At 39.1% G+C, this 22,939-nt stretch overlaps 1 protein-coding gene across 3 annotated transcripts in view; it reads right to left on the bottom strand.

The window, feature by feature from the left end:
- LOC115629549 (putative hydroxypyruvate isomerase) overlaps positions 1-22,939 on the bottom strand; it is a 106,917-nt gene that overhangs the window by 7,793 nt on the left and 76,185 nt on the right. The window contains exons 3-4 of one of the 3 annotated variants that reach the window (XM_030526031.1): positions 16,435-16,549; positions 8,684-8,859 (exon numbers count right to left, since the gene is read on the bottom strand). The exons of 1 other annotated variant lie outside the window; for it this stretch is intronic. In XM_030526031.1, coding sequence (XP_030381891.1) covers positions 8,684-8,859; positions 16,435-16,549 — 291 coding nt within the window. The remainder of the gene's footprint in view (positions 1-8,683; positions 8,860-16,434; positions 16,550-22,939) is intronic. One more of the 3 variants, XM_030526033.1, reaches the window with a different exon arrangement.

The raw sequence follows: 22,939 nt of genomic DNA, 5'->3' as shown, positions 1-22,939 counted from the left end.
TGATTGGTGATTTCTATACGAATCCGTTGACATTGAAATCGCGTCTACTTTTTTTATGAGACCATTTTCTATTTTTTCGATGCATTCACTATAGCATTCTACTATCTTCCTCCTTGGTTTAATCGGCAACTTTCCAATTAAAAGAATAGGAAATCCGGGTATTTTAAAAAATTCAAGCAAACTGGATCTTGTGTGGACTTTTCAAAATACTCTATAGGCCAATCGAACTTTCTTCTTCTCAATTCTAAGTGTTACACTGATTATCTTGAGCGCTGTAAAGCTCAATTTGTTCAAGACCCTAAACAGTTTTACAATTTTGCGAACTGCAAGCGTAAATCGTCAAATTTGCCTTATTCTTTTTTTCTTCATAATAAAAATGCAAGCAATGATTCGGCTATTGTTGACTTATTCGCTTTTTTCAGTCAACTTACCCTTATAAAATTCCTAATTCTAATTATATTTTTTCACCCATAATTAGGAGTTCCTGCATTCTGTCAGGTATTAAGGCAGTCAAATCTTCATACTCTCTTCGGCCAGACAACATTCCCAGTTGCGTGCTCAAGGAGTGTTCTACCTCCCTGTGCCAAACGTTGCTGAAGCTTTTCAATTTGTCGCTTGATTTTATGAAATATTGTTCGACAACATCCAATTTGCTGGACTTTACATCATTCATAACTGATGCATTCCTAGCTAAAGTGCAAACTCATGTTATTTATACTGATTTCAGTAAGGCATTTGATCCAGTGAATCACGACCTACTCCTGTTAAAGCTTGATCGTATTGGGTTTCCTTCAAATTTTTTGCTTTGGATTTCATTTTGGCCCATTGTTATTCGCTCACATACTGATGTATGCTGATGATGTGAAGTTCATTCTTTCATACAAGTATAACGATCCTCTCCTCCACATTCGTTTGCAGGATGATCTGAACTGCATGCAGAGATGGTGCTTGGTTAACCAATTGCACCTTAACTGCTCTAAATGTAAGTTTATGTCCTTTTATCGGACCAGACCTCATCTTGTCACCTATACGATTGACAATGAATTATTGCAACGTATTTTTACTGTCGAAGATCTTGGAGTTCTGTTTGATTCTAAATTGAACTTCAATCTTCACATTTCTTGTATTATAAACAAGGCTAAGAGCGTTCTTGGATTCGTTAAACGTTCGCCGAAAACTACTTTACAGTTCACTGGTACGGCCTATTCTAGAATACTGCTCATGCGTTTGGTGTCCGCAGTACAAAACGCATCAGGATCGAATCGAGTCTGTTCAGAAATAATTCCTTCTTTTTGCTTCCTTCTTCGCGGTTTAAACTGGGATCCCAACCTTCGTTTGCCGCCTTACTCGAGCAGACTTCTGCTTATTAATCTTCCGTCATAGGCTAATCGGAGGACTGTCCTTGGTGCTGTATTTCTCCACAAACTGATTGCCGGTAGTGTTGATTCTCCTTTCCTTTTAGGTCGTCTTAATTTCTCAGATCCTTCCAGAACGACAAGAAATTATCTTCCCGTTTTTCTTAGTAGATGTACCACTGTATTTTCACCTGCTCTCAACTGAACTGTCTCTTCCTATAATAAAAGCCTCTCTTTTCAGCCATCTTCGGAATCTCTGACCTGGATCGGCTGTGAGACGGGGCATAGCTTGCCGGACTGGCTAATAAATCTTCCCCCACCGGGTCAGACATTCCAATTTTTTTTCACTTTTTTCTTTTTAAAATTAGCTTTTAAGTATTTCTAAGCTTCTGCTCTCTGTTAAGCTTTTCTTTTTTTTATATCGGTTGATCTATTGACGCCACCGACCACACTTGGCTGTGAGACGGGGCACAGCTAGCCGAAGGGCTAATAATATTCCCCCACCGGGTCGGAGGCGTTAATTAGATATTATTGTAATTTTATTAGATTTCTCCCTCTTAGGCTTTTCTAGCTTATGGTGCTTTTTATAATTTTTATGTACTATTTCTTATGTCGACAGTCAATGTTTGTTAGCATAAATAAATAAATAAATAAAAATCATTTGAAACGGCCTCCATGCTGTTTTTTCAAATATTGAGAAATCTTTCAATATCAAGGAATATACTCTTGTCACCTTCTTAGATATAGGTCCTTTTAACAACCTATCCCCAAACAACATTACACGATCAGGCACTGATCTGGGCGTAGAGAACTCCGTCGTAGAACTTGTTAGACAGTCCTTAACCGAGCGGTCCAGCAGGGCTACGCTGGGATCGTCCACATTATCCAGTTTTCACCAAAAATATATCGCTTGAAACGCTAAATAAAGTTCAACGACAGGCTGTGCTCTTACAACTACACCATTCTAGATATACTCTCTATAATCATTTATGGGCATGACGTACACCACCCCGGCCGCATGGCACATGAGAGAAACTAAACAGTGGTCAGAAGGAGGCGCTGGCCACGCCAATATATTACGGTGAAACGACCTCATCCCCTCAGTCATTGACAACTGCATCAAGGAGTTAGCAAGATACGGCACCACTATCCTTCCTGATAAGGAATACAAAGAATACAATTTTCTTAGATAAAATTAACAGTGATTTGTATAGCCTACTTAACCTATTTTTATAAGATTAATTTTATTAATACAAAAATTTATGGTTTTTCCCTTTTTTTTTCTCTTGTTGTTATCATAGTAAAAGATCATAAGTAAAGCCAAATGAATGTCAATGTATTAGAATAGGTTAAGTGCTTTTTACTTTTTTCATTAGTTATACAACGTGCGTTCCAAAGTAAAGAGGACTTTTTGAATCTAGCGCCCCTGGTGGCGCTATCTATATGTCGACTGGTGCGTTAGAATCTGCTATCTTTATCGATTATCCAGTGAGAATTTCATGAAATTTCATCGATTGGAAGTGAAGTTATTGCGTTTTAACTTTAACCGAAACGTTTCAATTGATGGATCAAGTTTATGGCGATGATTGCCTATCCCGTAGCAGAGTGCACGAGTGGTTTCAACGTTTTCAAAGTGGTCTTGAAGACATAAATGACGATCAACATGTGGGCCAATCAAAATTCGTGATCACCGAAAATTATATCGAAACTGTGCGTGAATTCATCAAAAATCAGCCGAAATCATCATTGAAATTGATGGAAATGGAATTGAACATCTCCAAAACATCGATTTATTGCATTTTGACCGAACATTTGGGCTTACGAAAGGTGTGTGCACGGTTTGTTCCGCACAAATTGACTGACGACCAAAAATTGCTCAGAATCGATCGACGCTTGTGACCGATTATTTGACCAAAAATCACATTTTAACCATTAACCACTCGCCGTATTTACCTCATATGGCACAGTGCGACTTCTACCTTTTCGGAAAAATGCATTTGCCCATGAAAGGAAAGCGTTATGCAGACGCAGAGGCCATTCAAAAGACTTGCACCGGCATACTGGCGGACATACCGGCCAACGAGCTAAAACACTCCTTCGACATGCTTTTGGATCGTGCAAAAAGCTGTATTGAAGCAGAAGGAGACTATTTTGAATAAAATAAATTGATTTTGCCGAAAAAACCATTCGTTGTTTTTTTTTTTAAAGTCCTGTTTACTTTGGAACACACCTTGTAGTTCTAAGCTCGTTCCACAGACGAACAGCAAAGACGAAAAAGTGCCTTGCTGAGCTGGATAATCTATATCTTTTGCAAACTATATTATTGGTTCTCCTTGATAAACTAAATGAAATTTTTCCATACAGATAATTCGGTTCTTTTCGATTAATGGTTCTATGCAAGAAAATTAGAGTCCTAAGTTTTATCCACGAGTCCGTTTAATGCCATAGACATATCGCGCAATGCTGTTGAAGGCGACTCTTAATTTATTCTGTTTTGCGGCATCGCAGTTTCCGAATAATTCATCCCCATAATGAAGTTATCAGGTATGACTTTGCAATAAGGAGCTTGAGTTTGGCTGGGAGGAAATTCTACGTCAAAGAGAGATGCTTTAGTGCACTATATGTTCTTCCTACTGCATTATTGACGTGATTATGCCAGGATAGTGTCTCATTGAGATTATGCCTAAATTAGTTGCCTTCTTTACGTATTCGATATGATCATTGCTAAGTTTCCACTTCTCTAGATTGAGTGAGTTAATCTTCTTTTTATATAATACCAACCATATAGATTTTTCCGGATTTAACTGTAGATAATTAATTCTCGCCCATTCACTGATTTTTAACAGATCGTCATTACAGACACTAACACATTCTTCTATTCTATTTATCAGACGACTAACATATAGCGGGACATCATCTGCGTACATGTGAATCTCGCAATTTGATACGAAACATGGAAGGTCATTAAGATATATAGAAAATAACAGAGGCCCTAACACTGATCCCTGTTGGACACCACGTTTTACTAACATAAAAGACGAAAAACTTTACGAAGTGACAACTGCTTGATGGCAACAGGATAGGTACGATTCGACTACGATTGGACTGCCGAGTCAGAGAAGTTGAATAATCTTTTTAGTTTTGTGCAAAGTATGGTAGGGTTTACCGTTTCAAAAGATTTAGAATAGTCAAGAAGTGTTAGAAAAGTTACCAACTTGTCAACTTGCTCTGTAATTTTTGAATTTAATGGACGACTCTACCGCTGGTATTAAAACAACCGTGGCGTCTTTCGTGTCAACGGAAATGAACTTGCAACAACATGCAACATGGAACTGGAGAACTTAGATCCAGTATTTGATGTTGATGGGCCGTCCTCTTTCATGCCAGGGAGAGAAGTACCAACCCCACAGCAAATGAAAAAGAGCAAGGCGCTTGTGCAGAGGCAGCGTTATTCCCAAACTAAGAAGATAATCGAAATTGAAGAGCAACGGACCGAAGAGCTGAAAGGCATAAGAAAAGCTTGGGAACAATCGAATGAAATACAAATTGAGCGCAATAAACTGCTAAAGGAGCTTATTTCCACAATATCGAAAAAAGATTGAAATAAATGAAATAATAAAAGTATAAAAATTTATGTTTATCAATTTATTTAAAAAAAATTATAATTGTCCCTTTATATTGTTGCGTGTTGTTGCTAGTTCGGTGTTTTCTCTTGGATTTTCGGGAGCATATTCATCCGAATCAACTTCGTTGGATTCGAAGTCTTCAATGAAGTCATCGATATCACCGTTATTAATTATAAAACAAGTAAAAAAGCTAAATACTCTGTACATATGTTTACAATAATTATAGAAAATAAAAAAAATTAAGAAAATAAAAAAAAAAATTTGATCGATTTTACCTCTCTCGTTATTCGAACTCACGTAAAGGGTTTATAATTGCACATTTACATAGCAATTGCGTCTGTGTGAGTGTATGTATGCCTATGCGCATCTATTCGTGTCTGTGTAAGCATTTTCGCAGTCAACCAAACAGCAACATCAACAACAGCCGCGGGCAGCGCTGCTATAACTTCTCGTTAAATCGGTCTATCATAGTGAAACTTGGCATACGGACACATAATAACCAACTGGGGGTATTTCCACTGTGTACTTGGATCTTGTAATATGGCAATAATACTATTGTGCATTTCAAAATCAACCACGTTGTCATTTAATTCATTTAAAAACAAAGCGACTTCGATTTTCAACGCACTTGCTAGTGGCGAAACAAATACATGCATATGCGTATACAGCTGATCATCACAAATGTACCACTCTATTTATACTCTGTACATGAAATGTACACCATGCCAAGAGAGATCATATCATCCCTGCGATGATGTTCAGTTAACATATTGCTGTTAAAATCTCCAGCTAGGATAATATTGTTGTGTTTTAAAGAAACCGATTGAAAGGTGTTCATGAAATCGCTATAATCCGTTAACCTGTTTGGTCTACTATATAAGTACAACCGACAAGGAAGCTTTCAGTATTGCTGCGAGTTGTTATTTTCAAGAACATATTTTCAATATTGCTGCCCAATGGCTGTTTGCTAATCATTTGACTGTTTTTTACATATATGGCCACACCCCGCATGACCCTCATGATCAGAACGATAAACATTATACCCATCACAACATACAGATTGACAGGACTGCCTCCGATTTGTGTGGAGCCAGTTCTAAGTCCACTGCATTTATTCAGTCGTTGATCCTGCTGATGGCAACATTGCATTTGTTGTCGGCCTCTACCAGATCCTTCGCCACCGCCGCAACGTCGTCTGCGAATCCGATTGCTTCAGTACCTGTTGGTAGCAAAACGTCATCGTACATTATATTCCACAAGAGTGGCCCCAGTACTGAGCCTTGGGGTACGCCTGCGGAAATCTTGTGCGTCTTGATGCCTGTAGACGTTTCATACCGGAGCACCCTATTGTTGAAATAGCTTCGGATGAATTGGAATAGGTAAGCGGGGATGCCGTGTGCTGCAAGTGCGTCGAGGATGGAGACCCAGTCTGCGGAATTTTACGTCTGACGTACCACCAGGCAATACTTCTTGGTGCCACCCTTCCAGCGCGTCCCTTCAATAGCGTTCGAGGCTATCTCGACGACTTTACTGATGGCATCAATCGTTGATCTCGCCTTCCGGAATTCATCAAAAAATACAGCGAAGTAGCGGGGATGCAGCAATAGTGCCATCTTATGCGCTCGGTTTGGGATGGCGTCCGAGCACGGTGCCTTGTCCTTTAGACAACTTGCTACTGCGAGATTACCCTACGACGATTTGCTACGTCGAACATCAGCTCATCCAAGGCTGCTACAAACTCGCTGATCGTTAAGCTAGGGGCCAGGTAGCAGCTGTACAACCATAGGACACAAAATCTTGCTCGCACAAATATCGTGCATGCCCGGATCTCCTCCAGATAAATCTCTCGATATCCACAAACCCATAGCACCGCTTTGCCAGATTGGTCAGTACAAGTCATTTACAAGTTTCTGAGGCTCGCTCAGGATATCCAAGTCAACCGAGAGCTCCTGAACTAATTTGCACAGCAAGTCTTTTGCCGCACTGCAGTGGTTAAATTTCAGCTGGATGAAGCCATCATCCATTAATGTTCTTTTTTCTCAATGGAATCTGCGAGACTTTGCCTCTAAATACCGTTTAAAACATCATGTAGCTTTAAGTTTAAGGTTTCTTTTAACGTAACCGAAGTTTATATTTAGTGTAAAGTTAATTGGGCAGCAGTTGGGTATGCTTATCGTTGCTATTAGCACAGGAACTAATGACAGTTATACTGTCACAGCTGGCACTTTTGACCAGGTGGACTCAAAGTGGTTCTATGTTACAAAGAACACGCTGAGTTTTACTGCTAGTGGTGCCTTTATGTAGTAACTTTTAATGTACAACTGATTAGCTTAAAGATAGTTATGCTATTTATACATATTTGAGATGGGTCAGTTCTGCCGTAGCAGCGGCTCCAAGCGGCAGCATTGATGATGGTGGTAGCGTAGACGGCTGACAGCCGCAGTGGTTTGATTGCTGTGAATGCCACGGTAGCGACGTATTGTACAAGAACCGTTCCAAAGTAAACAGGACTTTTTGAATCTAGCGCCCCCTGGTGGCGCTATCTATATGTCGACTGGTGCATTAGAATCTGATATCTTTATCGGACAATCGATAGTGAGAATTTCATTGATCATTTCATCGATTGGAATTGAAGTTATTGCGTTTTAAGTGTCAGTATGTTTGTGTTATCGGTTCGAAAATGAGCTTCGAACAAAGAGCCAACATTAAATTTTATTTTAAAATTGGTAAAACTTTTACCGAAACGTTTCAATTGATGGAACAAGTTTATGGCGATTGATTGCCTATCCCGTAGCAGAGTGCACGAGTGGTTTCAACGTTTTCAAAGTGGTCTTGAAGACATAAATGACGATCAACATGTGGGCCAATCAAAATTCGTTATCACCGAAAATTCCATCGAAACTGTGCGTGAATTCATCAAAAATCAGCCGAAATCATCATTGAAATTGATGGAAATGGAATTGCACATCTCCAAAACATCGATTTACCGCATTTTGACCGAACATTTGGGCTTACGAAAGGTGTGTGCATGGTTTGTTCCGCACAAATTGACTGGTGAACAAAAATTGCTCAGAATCCAGCCAATTGTGACCGATTATTTGACCAAAAATCACATTTTAACCATTAACTACTCGCCGTATTCACTTGACATGGCACCGTGCAACTTCTACCTTTTCAAACCCCCGACTTTGAAATACTCTGTACATATGTTTGAATAAAAAAAATTTTTTTTTTAAATTTTAGGCATCTGAGAATAGTATTTGATGTCCCTCCATAGGTGTGAAGGGGGGAGGGGGAAATCAAAAAAAAAAAAAAAAAAAAAAACTTGCACAGCGTACACACATAAGGTATCTTTGTGCAAAATTTCGTGTCTCTAGCTCTTATGGTCTCTGAGATCCAGTGTTCATACGGACAGACAGACGGACAGATAGACATAGATCGACTCGTCTTGTCATGCTGATCAAGAATATATATACTTTGTGGGGTCTGCCACGCCTCCTTCTGCATACTGCATAATATACTCTTGTACATTTAGTGTACAGAATGTAAAAGCTACAAGTATTAGTATAGAGAAGATAGACACCTATGTACTAACACAAACACTGTACGATGTATTTTTCTTCTCTTTTTTTTTATCGAAACAAAAGCAACTCAATAGAAATACACGGTTCAAATTGCATTAAATTTTAAAGATTTGTTTACCTTTCTCATATGAATTGAGGAAATACGTTGATATAGCATATTTATTGATAGGTTCAATAAGACCAATCATATTGGACTTATTTAAGATTTCCGAAGCAATTTTAAGATTTGATATGTAGACTTTCAACTGTTCAGTGTTTAATCCGTTAACTACAATTCCGGCCATCAAGTGAATTCTGAAAAAATATAATATTCGAAAAACTATAATTGTGTACAACAGCCATTTGAAACAAAATATGCAATGAGAAATATTATATTCTGTAAAAAAGTCGAACAAGCTCAACTCTTAAATACCCTGTACCTCCCACCAAAAAGGAAAAAGTTAAAAAAAAAAATTTAAATAATTAAAAAAAAGTATATTAATTAAATTAAAAACACGTTCATGTACAGTTCCAACATATACATACATGTGAATCGTGTCTCTGCGTTTTTATATGCGTGTCTGTATACAGCACAAAGTTGAACCCAAGCAGCAGCAGCAACAACAACAGCTGCGGGCAGCGCTGCCGGCAGAGCTGCAGGCAGCGCATGAGCAGCGATTTTATTTATGGCTATAACTTTCTTCACAATTAACCTATCATGATGAAACGCGGCACACGGGCACATTAGTACTAGCTGGATGTACCTACCAAAATTAATTTCAAAATTCCAAGAATTACGGAATTTATAAACAAAAACACGAATTGCGGGGGAGTAGGGGGATGTATCAGAAAAAAAAAAAAGTTGACCTGTCTAGGACTTAGGGGAACCTCGATACCAAGTTTGGTTATTCTAGCTCTTGTACTTCCTGAAATCCTTGCGCTCATACAGACAGACGGACGGACAGACAGACAGACAGGGCTAGATCGATTCGTCTTGTCATGTTGGTCATGAATATATAAACTGTGTGGGGTCTGCCACGCCTCCTTCTGCCTTAATTTTTTTAAAATATATATTTTTTAATTTTGCTTCTTTGTGGAGAGTTCAGGGTATTTCACTGTCGGCCTTGCTCGAGCGTTCTATCTTGTTTTTCCTTGGAGTCTGAATTATTGAGGCCTTCATGGGGAACAAAAGGAAACAGCCCACTGCCCAAACGGTAAAAGCTAGGAAGCTGATATTTGGAACCAAGTATCCTTTTACAGTGTACGTGTGCACTAAGAAGGGGTTTTGGAAAATTCGTTTGAAAAATCTTTAATTAATCACCGATCACCTATGGCTTTTACAAGAAGTGTTCCATAGTAAACAGGACTTTTTGAATCTAGCGCCCCCTGGTGGCGCTATCTATATGTCGACTGATGCGTTAGAATCGACGCTTGTGACCGATTATTTGACCAAAAATCACATTTTAACCATTAACCACTCGCCGTATTTACCTCATATGGCACAGTGCGACTTCTACCTTTTCGGAAAAATGCATTTGCCCATGAAAGGAAAGCGTTATGCAGACGCAGAGGCCATTCAAAAGGCTTGCACCGGCATACTGGCGGCCATACCGGCCAACGAGCTAAAACACTCGTTCGACATGCTTTTGGATCGTGCAAAAAGCTATATTGTATGGCGATGATTGCCTATCCCGTAGCAGAGTGCACGAGTGGTTTCAACGTTTTCAAAGTAGTCGTGAGGACATAAATGACGATCAACATGTGGGCCAATCAAAATTCGTTATCACCGAAAATTCCATCGAAACTGGGCTTACGAAAGGTGTGTGCACGGTTTGTTCCGCACAAATTGACTGATGACCAAAAATTGCTCAGAATCGATCGACGCTTGTGACCGATTATTTGACCAAAAATCACATTTTAACCATTGACCACTCGCCGTATTCACCTGATATGACACCGTGCAACTTCTACCTTTTCGGAAAAATGCATTTGCCCATGAAAGGAAAGCGTTATGCAGACGTAGAGGCCATTCAAAAGGCTTGCACCGGCATACTGGCGGACATAAGGGCCAACGAGATAAAACACTCCTTCGACATGCTTTTGGATCGTGCAAAAAGCTGTATTGAAGCAGAAGGAGACTATTTTGAATAAAATAAATTGATTTTGCCGAAAAAACCATTTGTCCTGTTTTTTTTTTTAAAGTCCTGTTTACTTTGGAACACCCCTTGTATGAAACACGGCACTCGTGTCCACGCAGAGCAGCGATGTACCACGAACAATAAAAAGCACCGACTTTGCCCATCTATATTTGTGTCTGTGAGTGTGTCACTGTGTAAGTGTGTTTATCTGATGTCCCCAACTGTTTGATATTTTGCGTTCTTTGTTATTTATTGTTGCTGCATATGGCAAGTAAAAAACATATTTCTGTAGTTCGAAAATCGTTGAATGTCACTTTGTAGATATACTTGTAGTTATGTTGATTACGGATACAAAATTTGAAATCGATCAGACAACATTAATAACACAAGCTATTATTTGAAAACAAGAAAGGAATGCTAAAGTCGAGCGAGCTCAACTCTTACCTGTACCTCCCACCAAAAAGGAAAATTGGAAAAAAAAAATTGTTTATTAAATTTTACAAAATTATATAATTAAATTATTTAATTTAATTAAATACAAATTATTCAATACATATATACAAAATTGGAGACATGTTTATGTACAGTTTCAACAGCATACATTTACATCAGAATCGTGTTTATATGAGTATAGCGTGTAGCATGGGCAGCGATTTTATTTATGGCTATAACTTTCTTCATAATTGAACATACGGACACATAATCATTAACTGGATGTAATGACCAAATTTGAATTCAAAATTCCAAGAGTTACGGGAGTTATTGGAAAAACACGAATAGTGTGGCGGTGCATCGAAAAAAAAACTCATACTCGTACTTTCTCGCACTTAGGAGAATCTAGGTACAAAATTTTGTTATTCTAGCCCTTTACTTTCTGAAATCCTTGCGTTCATACAAACGGACGGACACACGGACATGGCTATATCGACTCACCTTGTCACCCTGATGAAGAATATTTACTTTGTGGGGTCTGCCACGCCTCCGTCTGTCCGTCCGTATGAACACCTGGATTTCAGAGACTATAAGAGATAGAGACACCAAATTTTGCACAAAGATGCCTTATGTCTGTACGCTGTGCAAGTTTGTTTTATTTTTTTTGTTTTTTCCCCCCACTTCCCCCCTATGGGGGTTTTCACGATTTTCCATTCGTACCAAGTCCAAGATGCCTTATGTGAATACGCAGAAAATGTATATTTGGGAATTTCCCTCCCTCCCCCCTCTCCCATGCAAATCGCGATTTTCTCTAACTCCCGTAATTCTTAGAATTTCGAACTAAAAATGCAACTACCCCCAGTTAGTAATTATGTGTCCGTATGCCAAGTTTCATCATGATAGACCGATTTAACAAAAAGTTATAGCAATAAATATATTTGCTGCACCCGGCGCTGCTCAAGCACTGCTCAAGCGCTGCCCAGGCGCTGCCCGCGGCTGCTGTTGTTGCTGGTGCTTTGGTTGACTGCGAACATGCTTACACAGACACGAATATACGAGCATAAACATACATACACTCACATAGACGCAATTGCTTTGTATATGTGCAATTATACACCCTTTACGTGAGTACGAATACCAAAAGAGGTAAAATCGATCAAAACATTTTTTTTTTAATTCTCCTTTTTTTAATTTCTATAATTATTCTAAACATATGTACAGAGTATTTCAAAGTCGGGACACCCGACTTTAGCTTTTTACTTGTTTTTTCAGTGCTGGAGTTTATTTTTATACTCTGTACATAAAATGTACGAGAGTATATTAGGTTTTCGGGAGCTGAAAAGGTAACAGGCAGAAGGAGGCGTGGCAGACCCCAAAAAGTGTATATATTCTTGATCAGCATGACGAGACGAGTCGATCTAGCCCTAACTGTCTGTCTGTCCGCCTGTCCGTATGAACAACTGGATCTCAGAGACTATAAGAGCTAGAGACACCAAATTTTGCACAAAGATGCCTTATGTGTTTACGCTGTGCAAGTTTGTTTTATTTTTTTGTTTTTTCCCCCCACTTCCCCCCTATGGGCGTTTTCCCGATTTTCCATTCGTATAATCGCCTATATCTAGGGACACAAAATTTTGGTCCAAGATGCCTTATGTGAATACGCAGAAAATGTGTATTTTGGAATTTCCTTCTCTCCTGAACGTGTGTGCGTGAGTGTGTGTATGTGATGTCCCCAACTGTTTGATATTTTGCGATCTTTGTTATTTGTTGTTGCTGCAAGTAAAATCATATTTCTATATTTTGAAAATCGTTGAATGCCAATTTGTAGATATAGTTATGTTTATTACTGATACCAAATTTGAAATCGATCAGACAACATTTATAACACAAAATTTTCATTTGAAAAATAGTGAAGAAATATTAAAACAGCAATAATTCAAGCTCCAATACAAATTTCGAAAAACACGAGTATGCAGTTTGGTTTGTATTTTTTTATAGATTATAAAAGTTGATCGGTGCAGAAATTCAGAATTTTCAAACAAATTTTGGAGCTCGTTTTCCCCCCTTTGGAGCTCGAATTTTTGAAAATCTTTTTTTATTGCTCACCTACACCATAAACCAACTTGTGTTTAAATTTCAGCTTCCTAGCTTTTACCTTTTGGGCTGTGCGTTGATTGCACATAGCTTTTCGTGTCCCGATTTTTCCACGGGAATATCCCTATAATTCTAACCCCAGGAAAAATAACAAAAAACCAAGTATACAGTTTTTCTTGTATTCTTTTTGAGAGTATACAAACTAAAATTGTAGATTTTTCATACAATTGTTGGAGCCCGTTTTCCTGCCTTTGGAGCTCGCATTTTCCAAAAGTGCTCACTTTCACTGTGAGAGGGATCTTGTGTCCAAATTTCAGCTTCCTAGTTTCTACCGTTTGGGCTGTGCGTTGGTTGCCAATCAGTCAGGACACACTGTTTTATATATATACATAGATATACTAGCATGTATTGCCCGTCTTAACCCGACTCAATATAATGTTTCCAATTGTATTTATTTTGTGTGTACATGACCTACCCATATGTTTTCACCTAATTAGTTACCAGTAGGAAGTCATTTAAGGTATTTAAACGAACATTACATCACATACACTGTGATATATAATACGAAAAGATACTTGAGTCCAAATATTAGGATCCTAACTTTTACCGTTTGGCCTGTGCGTTGATCCCCAATCAGTCAAGACAAACTGTTTGATATATATAGAGATAACGTAACGTTTTAATATAGACTATGTGCAAAAAAGGGGGATAATTATAAGAGTATATCCTAATTTTAAATCCACATTTGTGTCTTTTGGTACCTTATTGAGTCAATACGATCACGCACGAACTCGGAATATTGAACACGGCACTCGTGTCAATGCAGTGCAGCGATGAGCCACGATCAAAAAACACTGACAATTCTCATCTCAATTTGCTAGAGTAAAACTTTCGATAGTTGAATCCACCGATACTATCGATATCGATACATCGAAGTTTGAATGCAATAAACGGAATATCTAAATAATAACATCTTATAATTTATTGAGATCAATTAGAACAAATCATATACATATGTACATACATACATACATATACCCGCAATGCGAAGCAGAATATGCGTAGCTTCGTTATTCGGTTTCTGCTTTACTATCGCTTACTCAGTCGTTGCCTAGCGACGGTAACTGTAAACTTTGGGCATTTTGCCTTTGCAGTTAAAAGGCGTAGATGATCAAAAAATGTGACCGAAAGAATAAGAGCGTGCCAATGACTTGCAGTTTTTTTTCGTTTTAAAAATTTCGTTTATGATTTAAAACCATAGAACATTATTTATTACAATTAAACAACAGTGTTCGATGGACCACTGTATATGTATATACAAACATAAACATACAAGTATATGTATATACAAACATATACCTATGTACATTTGTGTATGTGTTAAATATATATGTATATACATATGCATGCGAGGGTTTTGTTTTGTTTCTCTTCACTGTTTTAACCGTACGTAGAGGACCGTGTATCGTATGAAAAACAAGTAAAAAAGCTAAAGTCGGGTGTCCCGACTTTGAAATACTCTGTACATATGTTTACAATAATTATAGAAAATAAAAAAAATTGAAGAAAATTAAAAAAAAAATGTTGATCGATTTTACCTCTCTCGGTATTCGAGCTCACGTAATACACCCTTTAATTGCACATTTACATAGCAATTTCATTTGTGTGAGTGTATATATGCCTATGCGCATCTATTCGTGTCTGTGTAAACATGTTAGCAGCTTGAGCAGCGCTTGGGCAGCACCTGAGCAGCACATATATTTATGGCTATAACTTCTTGTTAAATCGGTCTATCATGGTGAAACTTGGCATACGGACACATTATAACCAACTGGCGGTATTTCCAAAATTTTAGTTCGAAATTCTAAGAATTACGGCAGTTACGATTTGCGGGGGAGAGGGGGGAGGGAGGGAAATTCCAAAATACACATTTTCTGCGTCTTCACATAAGGCATCTTGGACTAAAATTTGGTGTTCCTAGATCTTATAGTTTCCGAGATATAGGCAATTATACGAACGGCGTTACGGAAAAACCCCCATAGGGGGGAAGTGGGGGGGGGGGAATCAAAAAAATAAAACTAACTCGTATAGCGTACACACATAAGGCATCTTTGTGCAAAATTTGGTGTCTCTATCTCTTATAGTCTCTGAGATCCAGGTGTTCATACGGACGGACAGACAGATAGACAGACAGGGCTAGATCGACTAGTCTTGTCACGCTTATCAAGAATATATATACTTTGTGGGGTCTGCCACGCCTCCTTCTGCCTGTTACATACATTCGAACAAAACTAGTATAGCCTTTTACCCTTTGGGTACAGGCTATAAAAATAACGAAACCGAAAGGTATTAGAAAAAAAATACAAACTCGTCCTTTCTCGGACTTAGAAGAATGTGGATACCAAGTTTGGTTATTCTTGCTCTTGTATTTGCTGAGATCCTTGCGTTCATACAGACGGACGGGCAGACTGACCATGGCTATATCGACTCGGTTTGTTATCCTGATCAATAATATATATACTTTGTGGGGTCTGCCACGCCTCCTTCTGCCTGTTACATACATTCGCACAAAACTAGTATAGCCTTTTACCCTTTGGGTACAGGCTATAAAAATAACGAAACCGAAAGTTATTAATGAAAACGCTAATGCTAAGTGTACTACACAACAAAAAAACAAGTAAGAAAGCTAAAGTCGAGTGTCCCGACTCTTTACATACTATAATAATTATAGAACTTAAAACAAGAGAGAACGCTACAGTCGAGCAAGCCCGACAGTGAAATCCCCTGTACCCAGGTAAACTTCCGACACTGAGCTCTATGCGCCACTAGCAGAAGCAAAAGGAAGAAGCGAACTTCATGCTGCAGCTTGTGGGCGTAGTACCGGAGTGAAATTGGTACTTTTCTTAGAATTAACCGATTTAGATGAAATTTGCAACAAAAGTACATTATTTTGTATAAATTATTACTTGTTTTTGTATTCTTTTATGAATCACAAAAAACAATTTGAAGTTGATCGGGGAAAAACGGGTGATTTTTCAAACAAACCTTCTAGGTCGTTCCCCCCCATTTGGAGTTCGAATTTTTAGTCTCCAAGATCAAGGTATTCATATGGACAGATAGACAGACATAGATCGGCTCGACTTGTCAGGCTAATCATGACATGCCTCATTCTGCCTGATACCTTTTTCACCTCCCTCAAACCTAATTGTGAGAGTATTGTACTTACTTTTTACAATTGACCAATGTTGCAAATTCAATTGTTTTATCCAATTGTTTTTTAAATAGGATTTCTTCTCCAGGTATACTTGCGGAACCAAACTTTAGATCATCGCGGGTTTTATCTAGAACAAAAATGAATTTTAATTTATAACATGTTAGCCTGAATAAATATTCGTTAAACCTGATTGACAAGAATGATTTGTAAACGTCGAACAAGACCGATTTGCGCTTAGCCGTTTCCGAAATCCAGGCATTCAACCAGGCGGACGGACGGAAGATGATGTCTAGATCAGTTTCTCTCATCATGTTGATACATGTATGATACATGTTACATACTTTGCAGAAACCTAATATGCGCTTTTTACTTTAGGGGACTAGGGTAAAAAAATATACATTTAGTGTGTTGGTGACGAGTAGATCTCTGCCCTGCTTGGGCAGGATCCTTCAAATAGCAAATAGTCAAGCAAGGTGTATATGTGAATAAGTTCGAGTTTTATGCAAAAAGAAGGTCAGCGCAAGAAGAGTTTGGCATAGATAAGACAATAGAAAGGCAAAATGCGAGATAAGTTCGAAAAGTTTCTAGTCAGGCTATAAAAACGATTTTCTTTATTAACCAAACTTTGGGACTATGTGTAACCACAGCCGAAAACATCGCCACAATTCACAATATGATTGTGGACGACCGTCAAATCAAAGCAGGAGAGATAGCTCAGATCACCATGGTGTCTAAAGACCGCGATTTCTATATTTTGAACGAATTGGACATGAGAAACAAAATTACAATCAAAACAGCAGATTGTGAACGGGGATCCGCCTCCAAAACAGACAATTATGTTATTTCGCCTGAAAAGGTGGTGGCGATAGTTCTTTGGGATAGTCGTGGTGGTAAAGTATATACCGATTATTTGGACAAACGAAAATCTACCCATCGCATTGGATAAGCTAAAGATAGAAAAAACTGCCTCAATTTCAGATTAAATACCCTCCTTATTCTCTAGACCTAGCCTAAAGTGACGTATTTTTATTCCTCAAAGTTGGGGTTAGCGGACAGAAATATGCATCAAAGTAGCAGGTCTTGTCCGTCTTTGCTGGCTCAGTATTTGTGCTTATACGTTTATTTACTATATGATATTTCTCTTCCGACACTCTCTAAAGTTTCTAAAGAGTTCATTTCCCAAATAGCAAATTACTTTGATACGATTCGAGAGCTAGGCTATAAAGTACAATAAATACTATGTATGGTTATATATGCATACATATATATATATATTTTTTTTCTGTTTAATCAAAGCATTGAAGCCGTGCATTCAGATTAGCACCTTAACAATACATTTTAACAAATATAAAATAGCCCAACCATACATAAGGTGCGCGAAATAATTAACTGGGACACTACGTTTTAGAGTATAACAACTAAACCGTTCAATTTATTTTCATGAAACAAATTACTGCTTAAACTTAATAAAATTATGAATAGACTTCAACTAAAATAAAACAAATAAAACTTAAGAAAATATATTAAAAAAATTAAACAAAATATTTTCAAACGAAATAATTAACTGGGACAATTTCATTATTTGTATCTTAAAACTGAAAATGAGTAAAACAAAGAATTTTAAACTATGAATATATTCTAAATGGAACACCCGTTGTTGTTTAACACCTTAATTATTCGCCCTGGCGTTGAATTGACCAAGTTTTGGAGCATTTGAATGTCCAATTTTTCCCATTCCCTAATTTTGGCTTCTTTGGTGAGATGTGCAGTATGAATTGGTGCATTATCCTGCTGAAAAGTCCAGGAATCACCGAAATAATTTTCTCCAAATTGCACTAAAACACTCTCCAATAGCTGTACATAATTTTGTGCATTCATTTTATGCGTTATAAAACACATCGGTGTCTATCCTTTGCACCCAAACGCTGCCCATATTATGGAAGTTTCGTGACACGCGGACTTTTTTTGGGCTTCGCACATCGCGGTAATAGTAACGGTAACCATCAGGACCATCCAAATTGAACTTTTTCTCATCAATAAAAATGATATTTTGCCACTCTAAATCCCAAAATTTGTACTTGTTGGCAAACTGCAATCGAGCAGTTTTGTGTCGTAGCAGTAGCTCCGGTTTGAGTAGTTTTTTTTCAGATATAATATTCTCTGAGCTTCTTAAAATTTGCTGCACACGTCTCGTGGATATCTCTAGAGACATTTTGCTGCATATTTGCGATGCGCTGATGTTTTCCTTGACCGCTAGATTTTTAATACGCCTTTTGTCCCGGTTATCAACCAAAGGAGGGCGTCCGGAATTGGTCTTTTTTCCATGGTTTTCGGGATGTTTTAACAGATTTTCCACCGTGTTCTTATTTCTGCCAACATTTACTGCAATTTTGCGTATTGACATCCCCATATCATGCAGTGCCAATATTTTTCCACGTTCTTCATTGCTTAAACGGGCGAAACTCGACATTTCTTAACAAAAAAAATCAGTTAGGAATTGCTACAAATAATAATTTTTGTTGAAACTTACTTATTTTTAATTAATATAATAGATTAAACAGAATTCTGTATAAAAAGTTTAAATTTTACGTCATGAACTATTCGCAAATGAAAGCAAACTAATCTGTCCCAGTTAATTATTTCGTTCACAAGCGTCAGCATTGTCTTCTAAAAATAGACATAACGGGACAACCTTGCGGTACTTTTGCAAAATTCTTTGCTTACAGCTCAAGCATACTACAACCAAAATATAGGAGGAAGAGGGAAAAAAAGAATTGCATTTTGTGGACAATATAATGTGCCAAGTCTTTGTCCCAGTTAATTATTTCGCGCACCTTATGTATATTTATGTATATAGTATGAAAGGGATACATCAAGGCAAGTAATTTCTAGAATTAAAAGCTGTACAATTTGGCAACGTTTTTTGGTAAACTTATGCAACTGTACAACATTTATCATAATTATTTCTTCTATTCTTTAATGAAAGGTTACAAAAATACAACGCAGTTTATTCTGTATTCTTTCTCAGAGTAAATACATAAACTAAGTTTAAAGTTAATCGAATTTCTAATTTTCTAAAACCACTTCTTGGTGCACCTACACTTTGAAGCTTTTTAACGCTTACCATTTGGTTTATTATAGCCTGTACCCAAAGGGTAAAAGGGTATATTAGTTTTGTGCGAGGGTACAGGGAACACATAGAAGGAGGCGTTGCAGACCCATGTACACTCGCAACTATTTTATATACATATATGTATGTACATACATAAACATGTATATACATAAAATATGCATGTACATACATATACACACATATAAGTGTATGTATGCAATTGTACAGCTCAACACTTATCCATATGAGTTTTTTGAATATGAATGTTGTGAGTGTATAATGCGTGTTTCTGCTTTTGTAAATCGCAAGAATACATTCACAGAAACCGCAATCCATAACTGCCGTATTTCTTGGAATTTCGAACTCAAACTTGGCATATACCTCCAGTTAGTGATTATAGGTCCAAATGCCAAGATTCCCCGCGATTTGCGGTGGAAATTCCAAAATACACATTTTCTGCGTATTCACAAAAGGCATCTTGGATTAAAATTTGGTGTTCCTAGGTCTTATAGTCTCAGAGATGTAGGCGATTATATGAATGGAAAATCGGGAAAACCCACATAGGGGAAAAGTGGGGGGCGGGGGTAAATCAAAAAATAAAACAAATTTGCACAGCGTATACACATAAGCCATCTTTGTGCAAAATTTGGAGTCTCTAGCTCTTGTAGTATCTGATATCCAGGTGTTCATAGACGGGCAGACACGGCTAGATCGACTCGCCTCGTCATGCCGATCAAGAATATATATACTTTGCGGGGTCTGCCACGCCTCCTTCTGCCTGTTATATTTTCAGCTCTCGCAAACCTTATATACTCTTGTACATTTCATGTACAGAGTATAAAAAGTTTGAGACCATCCCTCCACAAAGGCCGGAAGGAACTGAAAGTTCTGCATCCAGAGAAGCCGTGTCTCAACCACGCTCCGACGTTATAAAGACGAAGCAGAGCCAAAATGGCAAGCCCAGTCACCATGCTCAACCCTTCACCGCCAACCCAAAGCCCGTTCCGAGCATATTATCCACAATGAGCCCTCGGCTGCTGGCGTGCCCGAGGGAAAAGCGATGGGTGGGAAAATAGAAGCACAGATGCCAAGAGTAGGTCCGGAGGTGGCCGGATACAGCGAGCAACGCGCGGCAGCTCGGATCCTTCGTCAAGCCGACGCTCCAATCACGCCGGAGCAAACGAAGAAAGAAGAATTCGAAAGAATCCAAGCGGACATTCTATGAACGAAGCGGGTGTTACCAAACTTCGTATACAAACTTGAAGTAAGGCACCAGTGGCGTTGGATCCAAGTAGCGATAGCTACGGTCGCAGTGGAGGTGCTGAGGGACAACCCTGGTGAACACCCTCAGTGCACTGATACTGGATAGTACCAGGGCGGTGTGAAACTCATAACATGTGATGACGAAAGGTCGGCTGCGCTATATAAGCAGGCGATCAGCAGAGTGGGGGAGGTATAGGTGGAGAAGCCGACGCGACGCTCACGGAGGAGAAGATGGAGAACACCGATGATGCAGGTCCTCCAAATAAGCCTGCTTCACAGCAGCAACAGTTGCCTTGATGGTTCGTCTGGCAGCAGGCGATGCGGACCTAGTCCTAATCCAAGAGCCCTGGGTAAATAACAGCACAATCCGGGCTCTTGGATCACCAAGCTTCTGTAAGAGCGGTAAGGGTAAACATAGAACATGTATTTCAGCTAAGAAAGAACTTAACGCCATTCTAATTCCTCAATTCAGCGACGACAACCTAACAACGATGGGTCTACGAATAAGGGACAAAAATGGTGAGGCTAAAACTACCATACGAATGGCTTCTGTCTATATTGCCCACGACCAAGAAGGCAGACCCCCTCGCAGCTGCTGAAAGCCCTAGTCGGCAATAGCAGCGAAAAGAAAATTAGTACGATCCTGGGTAGCAGTGACATTAATGAAAGAGGTGAGTAATTATACGACAATATTATTAGTAGTAATCTACTGATCTGCAACATAGGGAACGACTATATTATTAGTAGTAATCTACTGTCAGGATTCCCGCTCGAAAAGAATGGGATAGCGTCCCACATTGCCAGAACAACGCCATCAACTTCTTTACAGATGGCTCGAAAATGAATCAGCGAGCCGGCGGTGGCATCTTTTCTCCAGACCTGGGGATACGGCTGTCATTTCGTCTCCCAGATCATTGCAGCGTCTATCAGGCAGAAGTGCCTGCGATACAAGAGGTCACAAAGCGCCTATCCTCCGACATAGCAGGCGGCACGCCGATTTTTATTTTTTCAGACAACCAGCGCTTAAAGCGTTTGACTCCAATGTGGATAACTCAAAAGTCATCACTGACTGCCGCAAATCTCTCAACGAGATGGCCCAGCAGGTCAGTACCAGCCTCATATGGGTACCAGCACACCGGAATATTGAGGGAAACTGCATTGAAGAAACGCAACCATTCTTCCCGACAGGGAAGTTTTGGAAATGCCGTTAGCATCCTTTCGGCTCCTTTCGCGCAACTATGCACGTTATATCGCACAGCAGTGCTGGGAGAGCAAAGCTCATATGTTCGTGCAAGACTTACTTGGCCATCATTTGATGTAAAAAGGGCTTGTAAAACTGAGAATGACAGAGATATCCATGGTGGTGGGAGCTTTCACGGGCCGCTGTCCGATTGGCAGACATGCATCAAGACAACATACCGTTCAATGACTTCTGCAAAAGCTAGTGAGACGAGGAGGAGGAGGAGAGTGTGGAGCACCTCCTCTGCTATTGCCCGGCGCTGCGCAGTCGCACCCTAGGAAAACCATTCATAAACGACCTCTCGGACATGAAAAATGTGGAGCTCTTTGACTTGGTAAAATTTCTAAATACCACCGGGTGGCTGAAGGCTGACCGGCAAAAGTAGGGACTATATGGTATCACAACGGGCCTGCTATGCCTAAGTGGGCGGTGATTATCTTCACCTCCGCCATTTCAACCTAACCTAAGTAAACCATGCAAGAACCACTAGCACCGGGGCCACTTTCCGAGACTAACATGTCTCAGGTGGCATACCAAATCCAGAACGTTGAAAGGTTCCACGGTGACCTGCATACTTTCTATACGTTCATAAAGCGTATGGACTTCATCATCTCGCTGTACCCGACCAATGATGTGAGGCAAAACGTTTTAATTTTTGGTCACATTCAGCACACATTTCTGGCAAAGTCATGCGAACCATTGGCATTATCAACCTTAATAGGTGGCACGAGTTCAGACGTTCGCTGATACTTAAATACAAGCCCCAGACGCCCAATCACGTTCTGCTGGAAGACTTCCGAAGTACACCATTCAGAGGGAGCGTGCCATCGTTCTTTGAGGAGGAAGAGAGAAGGCGACTATTGCTTACAAATAAGCTAGAATTAGAGGATAGTGTTGCAGAG

This window comes from Scaptodrosophila lebanonensis, unplaced genomic scaffold (assembly GCF_003285725.1).
Source record: "Scaptodrosophila lebanonensis strain 11010-0011.00,11010-0021.00 unplaced genomic scaffold, SlebRS2 tig00000157-arrow-arrow-pilon, whole genome shotgun sequence".
Lineage (NCBI taxonomy): Eukaryota > Metazoa > Arthropoda > Insecta > Diptera > Drosophilidae > Scaptodrosophila > Scaptodrosophila lebanonensis.
This window is presented reverse-complemented; position numbering and strand designations above follow the sequence as displayed.